At 41.8% G+C, this 17508-nt stretch overlaps 1 protein-coding gene across 2 annotated transcripts; it reads right to left on the bottom strand.

Annotated features, from left to right (window-relative positions):
- Positions 1 to 150: 150 nt before the first annotated feature.
- On the bottom strand, positions 151 to 17155 carry LOC101174795 (voltage-gated delayed rectifier potassium channel KCNH5-like). 2 transcript variants are annotated; one of them, XM_011491954.4, is made up of 12 exons: positions 16984 to 17142; positions 15740 to 15863; positions 14869 to 14975; positions 14648 to 14776; positions 12943 to 13058; positions 12444 to 12836; positions 12090 to 12182; positions 9984 to 10413; positions 5140 to 5339; positions 4794 to 5046; positions 4519 to 4715; positions 151 to 2449 (listed from the first exon to the last, which is right to left on the bottom strand). In XM_011491954.4, the coding sequence occupies exons 1-12, from the start codon at positions 17054 to 17056 to the stop codon at positions 1424 to 1426; spliced, it is 3141 nt and encodes a 1046-aa protein (XP_011490256.1). In that variant the 5' UTR covers positions 17057 to 17142; the 3' UTR covers positions 151 to 1423. The 2 variants fall into 2 exon arrangements, with proteins under 2 accessions (XP_011490256.1, XP_078798941.1); XM_078942815.1 differs by having other exon boundaries at positions 1278 to 2449; positions 4794 to 5339; positions 16984 to 17155.
- Positions 17156 to 17508: the final 353 nt, after the last annotated feature.

Raw genomic sequence — 17508 nt, 5'->3', positions numbered from 1 at the left:
TAAAATCCGGTTACAGAGTATTATAAAGTCTTTAAAGCCAATGTTCTGATTTCTCTTTCAAGTTTCTCAAAAAAATCAAATTTTAAGAACAGCAGTACTGCATATTGAAGTCTTTATCAGGAAAAACTTCCATAATACTGAAACCCTATGCACATTTGAAATTAATTTTATTTTCTAACAGCATTAATTTAAAAACACTTTTTTATATTTATATTATTTCTGGTCTCTTCACTGTTAAGAATTTTTCACACAACTCACCTCTTAAGGAGGTTATTTATTTTTGAAATATGGTGTTAATACCCATTTGCAAAAATGCAGTTAACATGTCATAATTTTCACATGCAGAAAACAAAAACAATGTACAGATCTGGGTTGAGCGTCCAAAAAACTGTACTCAAATATGAGTAGCTTTTCCTAAAGACAATATAACTCGGATACAAGTAAAAAAGAAAATGGTATATTTACTCAAATAAAAGTAAAAAAATAACAAGAAAAATAAATTACCGAAGTACAAAGTCGCACTTTAAAGACATTTGATTTCAAATCTAAAGCTTATGGAATCAGGTAAACAATAAATAAATAAATTAATGAAAAATTCTGCTAGTTCCAGATATTTTTAAATAAAGTTTTGAACATATATACAGTTTTCACAGCAGCAACAAGGCATTCCGTTGATGCAGCAAAACTACATGTTAGAGTACAGTTTTTACTTAAGTAACTCGTTCCAACCCATCTCTGATTATGTGCCACATCAACAAAAGATAAGCGGGTATCAGTTTTAGTTATTTGTTTTACAGCTGACGGTTCATTCGGATGCGTGCAAGACGACTATAAGTAACATAAATCCACTACCAGTCACATGCTGTCATCCTTACGGTATATACTAAGCTATATTCAGTCACACAGAAAACAAATGCAGCAATAAATTATTTAAATCGTCTGTTACAAACAAATATACCTGAGGAAAGTACAGTAACTTTGCTGTAATTACCTGCTGAAGTGTTTATTTATTTCGGGAAAAACAAATTTTGCAAGAAAAAAGACAAAACCCATGAATATTTACAATGACAAAGAGTTAATTTCGTTGATAGGAGTAATTTTTGGTGGTTTACTTCAGTAAGGCACAAACATTACCTGATTCTAAAGATTTTCACAATAAAGCAGGAAAAACAAATCAACGTTTGTTCTCAGGATGTGACATTTTTCAAAAAGCACCTTTTGTAGGGTATCATCTACCCTGTATTAGCGACTCAAGTTAGCGTTTTCGTGCATTTGTTTATTTGCTCTTCGTTTTGAGTAAAGGTTGCATAGCTGACTTAGTTTTACAAAATCCCTGTTTCTGCATGCACAAGAGTCTTTATTGTCACTTCTGTTCAGCAAGACATGCAGCGTGAAGAATGGAAGATGTCAGTTTTTTTTAAAGTCAATATTCCGTTTTGGGTGAAACCGGCCTGGAAGACGTAACACAGTCTTGACTTTTCATCCTTGCTCTGGCAGAAACTGGAGGCAGTGAAAGTCTGCGTTTCACCGACAGCAGTCTGAGGATCTCGCTCACCTGCGACTCCAGGAGTGAAAGCCGACTGCTCAGTCTTTTAATGTCTCCCTTCAGCTCCAGTTTGGCTTCATGCAGTGATGCTTGGAGCAGAGTTTGTTCAGAGGCTGGCTGCATGAAGGCCTGTCTGATGGAGACCTCGGTGTAAACACCCGGATTGTGCTCAAACGGACTCCTCTCCAGGGGACTCTTCTCCATCGGGCTCCTCTCAAACGAGCTCCTCAAGTCTCCTGCTCGGTCGATGCGCAGGTCGCTCTTGGTAATGCCGCTGTCACAGGAGTCTGTTTTGTGCATGAAACCTGTTTGGTCCCCCGCCTCTCCTGCAGTGCTCCCACCCTCCAGGCCCTCCGTGTGTGGACCCTCCTCTGTTTCTTGGCTCTTGCTGACAGGCTCAAACTGTTCTGAGGTCTGTGAAGCTTCTTGCTCCTGTGTCTCCTCCTCCACAGCGGGATGTGTTGCTTCTGCAGGAGTGGCCACTTTAAACCTGGCCCAGCCTCGGGCGCCTCTGCTGCTGCCTCCCGCCGGAGCTCCACCCGTACCGCTCTGCTGACACTGTCTGGGTCTAGACTCCACAGTGACCTGGATGCAGCTTCGCTTGTTCTTCTCAGGATGCTCAAAAGTCTGTTGAGCATTTTTATCAATCTGTTCCTCTGAAGATGGAGTGTCTGCCGGCTGCTGCTGACGGCTGGAGTCCAAGTCTGGGGGGGTGTGATGCTGCGCCTCCACCTGGATGCAATTGTGATCAAAGTGTGACTCTTCTGTCGTCTGAGCGTCTCTCTGCTGTCGGAACTTCTGGAACAGTTTGCGAACAGGATGGTCTTCGGGGATGGAGAGCGCCACCTCGCTCTTCTGCCGCTCCTGCTCCCTCTTCACATCTGCGATCTTCCTGAAGATGACCTGCGAGGTGTAGAGAACACTGTGTCTCAAAACAATGAGGAGCGACATCATATTAACTCTATGAGTTAGGAATGGGATGGTACTTCAGTTCATATGCGAGTCTAGGCAGATGAGCCAATACTTCTTGGTAATATAGTGTAATTTGTTCAGTTATTCATCTTTTTAAACTCTAAAAAAAGTAAAATAAGCACAAAAAGGACTTTTCATTGCAGAAAACATCTTTAATTTTTTATTTGGTCAGTTTCTTACCTTCTTTAGTTCAATTCTTCCTTAGAAAGTGTCTGTTTGGTTGAATGGAGCATAAAACTTCAAAGTGGAATTCAGTTTGCGCAGACGCAGGTCTACATCTTAACCTCAGCATCGAAGATGAAACATCCCACACACTCAGCAGAATAGATTATAGAAATGCTTTCCTCCCATAAGACACAGCAGAGACACTAAAAGACAAGTTGATCTGCTTGGACTGGAAAATATGGGAATCAGATTTCATAAAGTCTTGTGGATAAAGCTTACTGGACCAAACCAACTATCAATAGAGGGATCGCCAAGCCCAACCCATGTTAACTTAATTTCTCCAGTGATTATTTATGTTTGCATTGTGTTTTCAACGTTAAAACAATCTTCTACCTAAGTTCCAGAGATTTGATGTTTCAGAAAGCTGCACCAGCTTCTGTTTTTTTTGTTTTTTAGGCTGCACTGGTGTAATGTTGTTCAATGATCAATCTTGTTTGGAGAATTGCTGCCGATTGTCTGGAGGCTCTTTGGAACAGTTAATCTGACTTTTAAAAGGTCCTAACAGCTGGATAAATGACTCAAATGCAAGAAGTTCTGTGGTCTCCTGATCAGAATTAAAGACCCACTCCAATAAAAATGGTGCTTTTGGTGTTTTTAACGTGTTCTTGCACCATTTCCCATGATGGATAACATATATTAAGAAAATTCAGCTCAAAATTGCATTTCAGAGTATTTCTTCATTCAAATCATTGTGAATCAGGAGCAGATGAAAAAATGTAGTTTGAAAAATAGCTCATTTGTGACGAAGAAAATACTCTGAGCGGACCACAAGCTCCCTGCTCCCCTCCGTAATGGGGAGGGGGGCGGCGGTGCTCCGTGCCAACAGTCCTGCCCACAACTCAGCAGTAAATTTGTAATGAACTTCTGCCGCTCTGCAGAAACTATCTCCTAGAAAACAACACAGGTATGTATTTATTATCTTTTTTTGTCTAAAAACAGCATAATCATAATGAAAAGACCACTAGGAAAACTTTGAAACTAGTTCAAAAGACGATCGGAGTTGAACTTTAAGAGGTGCATCCAGTTTGGGGTTGACATGGGGTTTTCATTTATTGCTTTAATGAAATTGTTCAAGCTTGCCATTTGACCAAAAAAGGAATTCTGGGGCCTTTAGACTGTGAGATACATTTAGCCCTTGCAAAAAAGTAGTCTATTTAAGCGTACGTGTACTACAAATATACTTGAAGTTTATTTTTTTTATATACTATACTATACTATACTTAAAATGTTCCAATCTATTCATTCATCTTATTTCATTTATCTTCTGCTGTTTTTAACCCTTTCGGGGTCACGGGGGTGTTGGAGCCTATCCCAGCCACTTGTGGGCAAAGGCAGGGGACATCCTGGACAGTCCGCCAGTCTGTCGCAGATGTTCCAATTTAGTTTGTAGTATTCAGTTAGTACAGTGTACCTCCTATGCTACACATACATGGTCTATAGAAGACTTGTACTTATACTACTCAAGTCTGCCAACTAAAATAAAGTGTACTACTCTTGTAACCCTTGTGCTATCATAGGCACTTAAATGTTGGGATTTGGGTCATCTAGACCCACTAGACAGTGCTCTGAACCTTTTTTCTTCAATGATTTGTGATCTTCACTGGTGTCCATGGATTACATGAAATCTTTCCACCTTTATCCTCCTTTGTCATGGTAAGAAGAAAACGTCAAAGTAAGGGTGGGGTCATCTAAGATAGCAAAAGGGTTAAGGGAACATTCAAATGATTGCTCCTTCATTTCTTTCTTGGATTTAGCAGCACATGAAAACTTTGTACCCGTTTTCGTAGATTGCAGGTCAGGATGAGGTTGCGGGAAAAGGAGTTGGCGAACGCTGTGTAGAAGTCCAGCACCCTCATCAGAGCTTCCCTCTTGATGACGTGGAGGTCGCAGTAAGTCAGCGATCGCACGTTTGCACAGGACCGAGCCAGCGTCGTCTCCCTCCAGAACACATCTCCAAACACATCCCCTTTACCTGGATGGGACCAAACATCAAGCGAGGCTCACATTTCCTCCTCCTACAGTGAAACAGGAAGAAACGCCACGAGCTCACCAAGGATGGCGATGACCTCATCGTCCTGGATGACTTCGAGTGAACCGGAGACGACGAAGCAGAGCGTATCCACGCTCTCTCCAATGTGGAAGATGAGGTCTCCAGGTGCGCAGTGCGTGGTCTGAAACTCCACGGCTAAGGAGCGCAGACAGCCGTCGCTCGCCAGACGAAAAGCAGGATGGTCGTTGAACACCTGCCTGTTCAGGTGAACACAGATGTCCGCACGCATGTCTTTGGGACAGATGGACAGAACCTGAAGGAGATTAGTCAAGATAATCCAGTCACTTGTTTGGATAAAAATGAGTTCCAAAAGTTTCATCTTCTCCTCTTTTAGTCTGGTCCTCACCCTGTCCGTGTCGATGCCCTTAGACATGGCCCAGGTGGAGACGATGAAGTCCATGACCCTCTCGCTCAGACCTTTGGGAACCTGATAAAGCTTAAGGAAGTCGCGCACGTTGTTGAGCATCTCATGGTAGCGGTTGGTGTTGGTGTACATCTGCTGGAAGATGGTGGTGACGTTTCCAAAGATGGTGGCGTACAGCAGCGCTGTGAAGGAAGTCAAAGGAGAACGTCGAGTAAAAAGCAGCTGAACCGCAGAGAAGAGCACATCACAATGCAACGGTGGGTGGAGGAGCTTTTTTAGAAGAAATATTAGGCATAAAATGTAATTTTTTTAACTAGAGGGACAAAATCATGTTTTTTAAGTCATAAACATACAAGTGACACACTTTGGTTTTTGTACATTGGAATTCTTTAAAATCTGATCACATTTTTTTACATATTTACAAACTTTTAATTCTTTTGGCACAGAGCAACCCCTCCCCGTTTCCCATTCCTGTCACACAGAGGAGCAAGAAGATTGTGGCTCGCCTGGCGTATTACTGTATGTACGTCAACAATAAGCTCTTTTTTTTAATCAATCTTTTTACTGATTCAAAAAGATTTGAAAAAAGATAAATTCAGAAATGCAAATTTTTCTTAATTTCTGTCCTCCATCATCATAAAACAGACAAGAACACAGTTTTCATCAGTGTAGGTTTTAAATAAGATTTATTTAGTGTAAAAGATTTTTCAAACAGCAAACCTTTTTTCCAAAAAATGTATTTAAGTTGAGCTTTATCCTTATTTTGTTTCAACTTTACTTTAAGTTTCTTTTGAAAGCTGATGGTGATAAAATCTATAATACAAAGTCCAGAGAACAGTATTTAATTCTTTTTAAAATTTATTTTCAATTGTTAATTTTGGTATGGGTTATCTTTATTTTAGAAAAAAATCTTTTTAAGCTTAAGATTTAATAATTATATATGGTCATTTTTAACTCGTTTCTATTTATTCTCTTTAAATCTCTTGTTTTATGCTGTGTTCTGTTCAGCATTAAGAGCCATGGTCACACAATAAATGCCTTTAACAAAATTTTACTGGGACATTTCCAGAGTCAGAGTCTGCGCTGCAGTGACCTCAAAGAGTCAGTCAGGATCTCGTGTTGTGAGGTTTCACAGAACCCACTCAAGGAGAAAATGTCTCCACAGCAGGATCACGGAAGTTACCGCGCATATCTAACGTGATGGCTCATTGTCCACTTATCCCCCTGCAGCCTGCAGGCAAATCTCCCTGCTCCGATCGCCCTCCCCTGCCACATAATTAGTGTATCTGTAGCAAAAGATTTATGGATCACAAATTCAAGCCGACACAGCAGTGCAACTGAGATGCGTTTGCAATCGTGGCATCATCACAGCCGTGTGCGTTTGCTTCCAGAAGCACAAACCTGTGAGCGAGGCTGTTTCTGTGGATTTGCTGCATCACTTTCCATGCTGCTTTACACGAGAGACGCCATGATCAAGAATGCAACCAGTATAACTTCACCTAACAGAGCCAACAACTGATCACATCCCCACCATAAACTTCATTATGGAGGGGTGGCATGAGTCGGTGTGTACTGCCTTGCAGTGATGTTACACAACTGGGAAGTACATGCTGAGCTCTTCCTCCTCTGAGTTCAGGCAACAAATGACATTATTGAAGCTTCATACTGATCCAGTTTAGAGTCAAGTGCAGCTCAAAGTGTGCATGCAAACTGTAAAACTGTGGGAATAAGTTCATAAAAGGAAAAAAGAATTCCTTGTTTAAAGGTAAAAAATGTCCAAAATTCAATCTAGATCTTGAATTGAAAGTATGTGTGCTAATTATAAAAATGACAGAGAAGTGATTTAGGTAAAACTCAGTGGAAAACATTTTTTTTCTTGGATGTGAGAGACACACAGGAGAACTGAACATGTCACTTTGTGTTATCACGTAAACCCGCTCCTAAAATCAGCATGGTGGTTCCAGGCTGCAACCAAAAGTGAAACGCACAGAGAGCAAAAGGAGCTACTGTGGATTCATTAGGAGGTTAACATTTTCTAAAACAAAATGTCCATTTCTGCCTTATTTCAGGAGTAAAAATATCAGATCAGTCATCAGTCAGTCAGACTCTTGATCTTACTAGACAAAAGGTCTTCCTAAAATTGATCAGCTTACATATTTTCCTTACAGACCCACTCTTATGAAAATCATGTTGTTGTTGTTTTTAACATATTCTTTTGGCATTTTTCTTATGATGGAGGGCATGAATAAAAAAATTAAGATTAAAACTGCATTTCTGTGCTGTGTGTTCTTTATTTAAATCACTGTGAATCAGGAGGAAACAACAAAATGCCATTTGAAAAGGAGCTTATTTGTTACATGGGAAATACACTGGACGGGCCACACACTCCCTGCTTTGGAGGAGAAGAGGGGGGTGGGGTTGCTTCAAGTTAACAGTCTCGCCCACAACTCAGAGGTGAATTTTTTTTTTTTTTTTTTACTTGTCCTGTCCAACAGTTGGGCAAACAGATGAGAGCTGAAGGCCTCCTGTGTTGGACATATTTTATTCTAACAAGAGGGGTTATGAATCTTCTGACAAACCAGAGGTATGTCTGAATAAACCCCTTTTGTAATTGAGGCCAAACTTTATTCATTTTAATCATATTTGAAAAATGTTTGTGTTGGACCGGACGGAAAGGAGGGAAGAAGAGGGAGGGATGTTAGAGAGGGGGGGTAGGAGGGTGATTATAGAAGGGGGGGTAGGAGGGTAAAACCATGAAGCAGCATAACGCAACGAGTTTCTGGATGGTTATACTCATTACAGTGAGGTTCAGATGTTATAAAAGTCTATAAGGGCGGGGCCTGTCCACACACACTCAACTGTTACAGACATACCTGTTGGCTCCAAAAATGTTCACATGTCAACATGTACACAATGCAAATACTGTTCACACACGCATACTTGTGCCTTCAAACCAACTAGTGTGAAACATTTCATTCAATCACGCAAACTAGGTGAACTAACCCCTGTGCTCAAGTTTATGTTCTTCTAAAATGGATGATGGAATGTAAAAAGGAGGGAGAGTGCCCAGCCATCCCCACACCAAGACCCCTGCCACAGCAGCAGTGGCAGCCAGAACCCCCCAACACCCGCACAGCAGCAGATAGAGAACAACCGCCCCCCCCCCCGGGCGATCACATCCACCACCCAGGCCAGGGCCAGCAGGACCGACTCGGGGGCCCCCAAAGCCAGAGAGCAGGGAGGCATGGGGGGACAGAGAGTGCAAGCTCCAGCCCAACCAGGAGAGCAGCCCCCCCGCCAGGAGGGCCCAACGCGGGACCCCGCCCCAAAAGAGCGCCCACAGCCCTAGAGGAGCACTTCATCACCACCCAGGAGTTCTGGGCATCCCCCCAACCCCAGGTACGGGCAGCCACCCACCCGGCCCACGGCTGGTCCAGGAGAGAGCAAGGCAGAGGCCAGCCATCCCCGCCCAGGGGGAGGACACCCAGGGAAACAGGGGGTCCACAAAAAGTGTTGCAAACATGACCCGACCAGGCTCGCCCACAGTTGGAAATTTGGCGAGGCCCAGCGCTCAAGGGCAAGGACCAGAACCCACCCAAAGGGACACGGACACCCCCCAGGCTAAGATATAATGTGATCCCCAGCTCTTGGTCTTGCCAGAGAACTCAGGGATCCCCTTCCTTGCATGGAGAGAGGGCTGCCGGGCCTAGTAAGCCAGCACCCAGGGAACACATGGCCCAATACCCCCTACCGGGGATGGGGTAGGGGACAGATGGTCCGAGGTCCCACCTTCCTTGTGAAATGCATGTGTGTGTGTTTGTGAAGGTGTGTGTGTGCATGTATGTGTGTTTGCATTGGAGTGTATATTTTGAGGGGTAAAGGGTGTGTGTACTAAGGGGGTGCAGTTAAAATTGGCAGGTAGGGCACTGAGTGAGAGGACATCTCCTGCTTGCTGGCAGTAATGTCCAAGTACCCCCCCTACCAAGGGTCGTACATGTCTAAGGTGCAATTAAAAACGAGAGGGGGGGGGGCCTATTTCATACGACAACCATGGGAGGGGGGACACTGCCAAGTCCCCTCCTCCCCCCAAGGGGTGCATCGCAGGCTGAACCCCCATCACCCTAATAAGAGATTATATAAGGAAGGGGGTAAGTTGGGGACAGCTGGTAGACTTTCCCCCGGTGGTCAAACAGCAGATGAATGTCCTTAACAAACTGATCAACTTCATTTGATCAGATCAAAGTAATCAAATGTCTCAGTCAAGCATAATTAACTATTAACTTTACTGTCCCAAATATGTTTTTTTATTGTGTAGGCTTTAAATACAGTTCTAATTGCTGATTTGTATTTTTAAAAAGGTCTGTTCTAATTTATCTCTATATCTCAGTTCACCATGGTATCTGTTTTTTTTTTTTTTTTTTACAATCTTGTGTTTAAGCTATAGTGACATAAATTTCCCGTCGTGGGATTAATTAAAGTTCTATCTGTCAATCTATCTATATGCAATTGAACTGTATTCTATGTTGTTGAGTTGGAGCAAACTGCCCTCCTCTGCTTCGTAACACGGGCAGTAAATTCATCCAAATGATTTTATCTTCTGCATCGTCTTGTTTATACATCAAGAAAGTCTCAATGTCATCATAATGCCATCTCCACGTACTGCTCTGCTGACAATCATTTATACCCAGAATAGAAATGAAGAGCCCGCTGTGCTCTTATGTAATTTCAGATCTACTGGATTTGTTTCCACTTCAGCTGCAGATCATTGGAAAGTGGGTTTGAGGAGTAAAGAAGATTCTGGAGCTTTTTGGTGGATGAGTACTTACAGCCCACCATCATCATCGCCACAGAGAAAATCTTCTCTCCGTCTGTGGTTGGAGCGATGTTGCCAAACCCGATGGTGGTGAGACTTGTCATGGTGAAGTAGAGAGAAGAAATGTACAGGGTGTCTTTGCTGGGCCCGCCTTCCCACTGGCCCCTTCCACTGACGTTGTATCGGTACGGGGTTCCCATGCTCAGAGCCAGCTGGTAGAGCCAGCTGTCCGTCTTGATGTTGTTGGTGGTTTCATCGATGACCTCATGGTCCCCGATGCTGTACCAGATGCAGGCGAGCCAGTGGGCCACCAGTCCAAAGACGCACACCAGCAGAACCAGGACGGCTGCTCCGTACTCCAGATAGTGATCCAGCTTTCGTGCCACTCGACCCAAACGCAGCAGGCGGATCACTTTCAGGGAGCTGAAGAGGCTGCTGAGACCCTGCAGGGTGGAGGAATGGGAAAGCTCATTTAGGTCTGTTCCTTTTCAAAAAAACAAAATACAGTCCAAAAGGTTTCTGTCCATTCAGTAGTCTTACTGAAACAAGACAAAAATTTGTAGTTTCCCGTCTTCAAACGCACCTTTATGTCTGAAGCAAAATCTTGTCAGCAGTTTTACATCCATTCAAAAACCAAATATCAGCCAGAAGTTGGCTGAACATGATTCTGGTCCTGAAAAAGTCCCAGCAGTAGTTCTAGGAGGTCAGTGCTCCTTTTTTACACACAATAGATAAATGAAACTGCAGTTTATTGCAGCTATTTTGAGTTATAAGCCTTGAACCGCTTCCATTTATATGCCAACTCATCACATGTCAGTTCATTAAGGAGGAATAACCAATACATAAACCGAATTAAGCTTGCTGAGGTTTAAGTGACTTTAAATGCTTTTTGGAACCATGTCTTTTTTTTTTTTTTTTTTTTGCTGATCTGCAAAAATTCTTCTACTTAATCTTCTCCTGGGTTTACAGAGAACGAACTAAAAGAAAGACAATTCGGAATCAACCAAAGTATACAGAAGATTTAGGATGACTGTTATTCAGCCAAAGACCGCAGCGGGTTCCACTCATGTCTGACCAGAACACACAACTGCTGCTTTGATGAGTCTTAACTTTGAAATTGCCCAGTCGAACTATGAAAGCATTATCCAGCCAATTTGATGTTAAAGTGAAGCAAATACATTAGACTATAATGACAGTTTAGACCAAAATCTTTGGGGAATGTTTCCAACGTTTTATTGAATCAGTGCCATGAAGCACTAAGGCACTGAGACAGCAAAGTGCACCTAAAGCAAAGATTCTCCACTATTAAAGGGATTTTCCAAGAAGAACTGATGACATTTTTGCTCTTGTAAAATGCAAAACCCAGGGTGTACAGAGTCTGTCCATTCAGCAGAGCCACAATGCAGCTTCATCCAGCCAAAAACCGAACGGCAAACTGACAATTATTTCACTTGAAGTGACCTCTAAACAGTGGGAAGTAGCTAAAAGATTCATATGTAACCTGCTGGTTTTAGATGCAGATTCTTTTAACATCTGACGGAAATATGTTCATCTACGTTTCACGCCGTCCTCTGCAACGCAGGTTCAAGTGGCCACTTCCAGCTTAAATCTATGTCTATGTAAATGCTTGTAAATGCGCATTTTGGGCTTCCGTATTCAAAAATGTCATGTTCAAGAGCTACTTGTTGCAAGTTTCTACAACCGTTTTCAGGCTCTGAAAAATGCACGGCCATTAAAAGTTTAAACCAGGTTATAATTTATGGAAGTACTAACCGTTTGAAAACTGATCATGGAGGAGAAATGAATAACTCTGCCCGACTGTACTTATGTGACACCAAGTCTTTCATATTGGAATAAATGTAAACGAAAAAGCCTTCATTTGCCAGATTTGCACTGCTTTGACAATTGGCACCAAGCTTTTTCCAACTGTAGGTAGTGGGCATGTGCTAGTAGACATTAGAAATAGAAGAAGAAGAAGTCCCTCCCTGCTTGCCCAACGTGGGCTAACAGCGTGGTCAAGAATGCACATCACATGCCACATATCATAACAGTAATGAGAAGTTTCTCAGAATTTGAGTCACTGAAAATGTATTTTTATGGCTTTGGAAAAGAGACTTACCGGGAGAACAGAGTCTTCAGCTCGAGTAAAATTCCTGTGAAAGTGGGTAAAATCACGGAGATGACTCCCTGGGGATGGATGTGGGACCGGATCCTGAAGGAAGAGCATCAAAGTGGACGAATGTTCAGAAAATCACATTTAAAGCTAGACAAATTCTAGAAATAATCTCACATTAACATTCTTTGGTAAAGGTGTTAGATAAATAAACCCTTGTTGATAAGTAAAAGTACATGTATTGTATTTCTCATTACTTTTGCTTTGGGTTTTAGCGCTTTTGACATTAAAAATAAGCAATTTAAAATGTTATGGTGATAAATTCCGGTAATGCATAAATTGATCTTGATGCACCCTCACCTCTTCCACATGTTCAAAGGCGTTGATGATGTCGTATGGCAAACAAGACAGCAGATCAATGACGAACCACGTCTTTAGGTAATTCATCCGGATCTGCTTGGCGTCTGATATGACCTCCCCAGCTGGACCCACAAAGGTGGTGTGAAAGTTGAGTACAATGTCAACCAGGAAGATCACGTCCACCACACTGTCCACCACCAGCCACGCCAGGTTGTTCTGCTTGGTCCTGAAGGAAACGTTATACGGCACCATGATGGCGGTGTAGAAGGTCAGGATGAGGATGATCCAGTCCCAGGTGGTCTTGAAGGTGCAGTAGTGGAGTATGATGTGAGGGGGAGTCTTGGGGGCCTCCTGCTTGTACTGTGGGAGAATGTCCGATCCCAACTGGAGAGCCTTTTGTTAAGAGAAAAGATTTTACAGCTTTAGAGCAGAATCATCTCAAAGACCCTTTTCTTATTCTACTCTTTCAGGAAACACGCTCTGAGTCAGACCTGCTCACCTCAGCCAGTCTGGAGGGCTTGTGGCTGACCTCGGTCTTGTTCAGCGGGGCCAGCTGCTGCACCAGATTGCGATTGTTGGTCAGAGCCCTGGTGAGCCTAGCAAACTTTGTCCATCCTATCCAACAAGAAGTATAGTTTTACAACTTGAAGTCTAGAAAAGTTGGCCAGATGTTTGTTTTTTAATAGCATAAAAACTGAAAGATTTCTAAATATTAATCAAAAAACGTAACTACAAACAGTAAATGTGTTCAAATCTGATTGTCCACAGTTGTCCATGGTTGGACAGGTTCAACAAATGGGCCAAAATACCAAGTATTTTTTAAAAGACAAAAATAGGGGGAACAACTAACAACTAGTTAGCTTTAATTATATCAATTCAGTAATGTTATTAGTTATTAAGGAATATCTTCAAAAGGGAAAGTTAATTTAGACATAATGTCTTTAACCTGAAAAATAGTTTGAAAAATTGCTGAATTATTTGAAAACAATGTTTCTTGATGTCCAGCTGTGGAAGCTCTCAAAGTTTACCATCTACAGAACAGAATGAACTGGAGAAATCCCTGTGCGTCAGGTACAGTTTGGATGTCTGTGGTCTCAAACAACTCGCCATCACTCAAGGGCATGTTGGTGCCAATGGCATCACTAAATGATTCTGAAATGCCCAACTTCTGTGAGTTAGCACGAACCTTTGTGCCATCTGAAAATGACAGTTAAAGCTCTGTCAAGCAGAAAGGAACCCATTTTTAAATCTGATCCAGAAGTGTTGCTGGTTCCTGTGGGAAAAGACTCATTTCAGACGCACTGTTTCAGAGTGGGACAGTGTTCTGTGCTCAGACAAGTCCAAATGTGACGTTCTTGTCTGTAATCACGGATGCAATGTCCACCGGGCTAAAGGGGAGGGAAATTAAACTTCATTTGGTTCCAAGCCAGGGGACATTAGGGTAAATGGTATAGGCAGCTTTTATGTTTAGAAGGAAATATCAATACTTGAATGTTTTTGAACAGCAACTGCTCCTCTATAGGTGATCCTGTTCTGAGAAATAGGAAAGATGCTGCACCACGGTACCCATGGTCCTGTCCAACCAGTAAGACCTTCAGCAGCAGACATTTAAAAAGCTCTCATTTACTGTAACAGCACTCAGCGTTCTGTTAGGATTAAAGTAACTGATCATGTAATGTGTGTATCTTTTAGCTTTGATTTGTTTGAATTTCAAATTGTTAACCCAAATTTCCAGTTGTGAGTTGAAAACAGAAATTAAGATTGTTGAGACATAACTATCATCATTTAGTGGTGTTTATAATACATGTATCATACAGCCACTGCAACATATATTTATTCCATTTGAGCAACTCAATGCCAGAATCATCTTTTTGGTGATTTTGTCTTCTTTTAAAGACCTGTCCTCTTTTTTCAGACGTGTGCCTTTCTGTTGAACATCCTTGAAGACTCTCGGTGGGTTCTTGAACCCTCTGGGGACATGACGCGGCAAAGACCCTCAGAAAGGTGTGCACTGAGCTGTAAACACGACACCTGGACAGTTCTGCTTAACAGAAGAAACCGCCTGCTAAACCATGTGCACTCGAGCTTTGGCCGCGCTTTCCCTCCACTGTCTTTACATCAAATTATCAAGCTATTTTTAGATCGACCCTGATGTTCCAAAGTAAAACATTGTGTAATAGTTCATGATGAAGTTCTTTTTTTACCTCTAGCTGATTCGTCTTCAATGGGCTGCTTGAAAAGTGTGATGTCTCTGAAGGTGCAGAGAAAAAGCACAACCTTGTCGTTTTCATTTCTGATAGGAGCTATCTGCATGTAAAGCCATATTGGTTTTCCTGTTGGACACAAACAAAACGGAACTTTGGTTGTGAGATTGGCAGACGAAAGGGGGAGAAAATGATATTAGTACCTTTGAAGTCAGACTTACTGTGCTTTGTGTAGAGAAGTACCTCGTAGAAATTGGACTCATAGTTGTCAAAGGTTTGTCTGATATTATCGATGGTCTTTGCATCGGTCAAGTCACCAAACATAAAGCTGCAAGACAAAAACATCATGCTAAAATGGTTATTGGCGTGTATTTATTTATATGATGCTTTACTACCTTCTTAGAAGGCCCAAAGCACTTTACAGTCCCATCATCCATGCACGCACACATTCACACACCGCTGCCGCACACTGGCGCCAAGCTGTAACCACCAGGAGCCATGTGTAACTTCAGTGTCTTGCTCAAGGACACTTCAACACATAGGCGCACAGAGTGCGAATCAAACCTGCGATCTCCCATTCAGAGGTCAACCGCTCTGCCTCTGCACCACAGCCACCCCTACATGACTAACTTGTCATGTGTCAGTGTTTAGTTAGTTCAATTTAGTATTTTCCTATTGAATTCTATGTATTCATGATCCTTTTGATCTTATGTTTAACTTTTTCAATTACCTTTACGAAGCCCAATGAAACGACTGTTGTTGTGAATTTGGGCTATACAAATAAAATTGAATTGAAAATTGAATTGAATTAAAGAAAAAATATGTGACTCAAAAACTGAGGATGATTGGAGTGGTAATTAAAGTCGACAATAGAGGCTAAATGTGAAGATGTTTTTCTTTCACCTAAAAAGTAGTCAGGACTTAAAAGATTTCTAAACTCTTTGGCTCTCATTTATTATGTAAAACAATCTGCGCAATCAAGCTTCAATAAAAGAGTCTTGATGCAAAATGAATGTGCCACTGGACCATGTGAAGAAAAGCATCCGCTGCACCTTCACATTCAGTCTTCTCGTGGCACAGATGGCCTCTTACTTGCATGTGCTGCTCTTGTGCATGACCTCAGCTCTGTGGTATCCGGACAGCTTGCAGAATCCATCATTGCTGTATACGACCGGCCACTCCACAATCTGTGCATTCCCCAACAGGAAACTGGTTTCTGCGAGCAGAGACACGGGAAGGATGACACCACCGGGGGATGGAGCTGTGGCGCGTCTTTACATATAAAAGTGACCCTTCTGCAAACCAGTTGGAACATCTGTGTCTGCATTCTTATTAATAGGAGTCCGTAAAATGAAAAATCACAATAAACAAAATCCTGACCTCAATATGCTTATTGCCACATCGAACTGAGGCATCAAGCCAAGTCATCACTATTTGGAGCAACTCGACACTGGATTGTCCGCCTTTAATGCAAATTAAATATTGATGGGGAGCTGAAAAGTTCCTCAGCTTTACGAGATTTAAGACACTATAGACGGCGTGGAGGGGTAAAAGTAAAAATGTTTCATTTGTCTACAACTGAACACAACATTAAAGGCATTAAGATTATCTGAAAAGTAACATTGATTGACTGATCATGCATGTCATCATCATGTCTATTCTTATGGAAAACAGCATTAAGTGAAAGCACTTTTTGTTTTCTTTGCATAGAATTTTCATTTTTCTAAGAAGAGCCTGACAAAGGTGTCTAGTCTTTGAATTATTTTTTTTTGCAATCCTTGCATTTTTTCGTTTGTCTCTCTAGATAAATCCTGTTCAAAATGTGCCAGTGTTTTTTCCAGAAAAAAGCAAATTCGCACTCCTCATTTTAAGACATGTATGCACAAGGAGGAGATAAAAATCACAAAATGTAATGTTCAAAAACGACATTAACTTCCAATCATCCAATCGTTAAAGGTATGGAAAAGCATGTTCTCATATTTACTGTCTGAGTGCCGCACTAAAAAAATCCATAATCTCTTCTACTACTGTATGGTGTTTACTTTGCACATGAATTTAACAGCGTTAACCTCTAAAAAATACACACATTTACATTTTTTTGGGAAAGTGAAAATCAAAACCTATATTTAAAATAACAGACAAAAGAAACAACCTGCTTCTCACACATCATATAACATGCAGGTTTAAAAAATGTTTTACACTCATACAAAAGCAATAATACATTAACTTTTTGAAAAATATGTGAAATTAAGCTATACTAAGTATAATAAGTATAAATAAAAACATTTTTTTAAAATGCATCTGTTGATAATAATTGAAATGGATGTTATTTTCACCGCTGGAGCGCCGGACGATGTTCTCCAGGAAGGTGTTCTGCGGAGCCACCAGTCCTCTCTTGCCTCCATGCATGATGTGGGCTCCCGGACAGAGACTGGAAGCGGAGCGGTGCTGCTGTGCGTCTGGAGCTGCCTCTCTGTGTGCAGGCAGCAGCGCGCAGCACAGCAGGCGGGCTGCGCGAGAGAGCGTCTCCGGAAACAGGCTGTAAAAATAAAAGCCTCAGCGCCAGATCAGAAGGCTTCTGTTTGTTCGTTTGTTCCTGAATCCATTTTAAAACCAAAAACACACTTCGATCCTTTGGAGTGCATAAAATACAATTAGTTTAGAACTACTTTCTCACTAAAGAAAGGCTTTCAGGCAACAAGCCTGTGAGTTTTGATATTGTCATCATGCTTGAGCCATTTGAAATGAAGTCTGGCAGAGAAAAAGACTGTTGGATAGTCTTCCTTCAGACACAGCAGAATGAAACGGACATGACTTTATGCTGAAAGGATGAGAGATTGAAACTTCCACTCTGGATGTTT

This window comes from Oryzias latipes, chromosome 24 (assembly GCF_053564925.1).
Source record: "Oryzias latipes strain Hd-rR chromosome 24, Olatipes_Hd-rR_3.1".
In the NCBI taxonomy this organism is placed as follows: domain Eukaryota; kingdom Metazoa; phylum Chordata; class Actinopteri; order Beloniformes; family Adrianichthyidae; genus Oryzias; species Oryzias latipes.
This window is presented reverse-complemented; position numbering and strand designations above follow the sequence as displayed.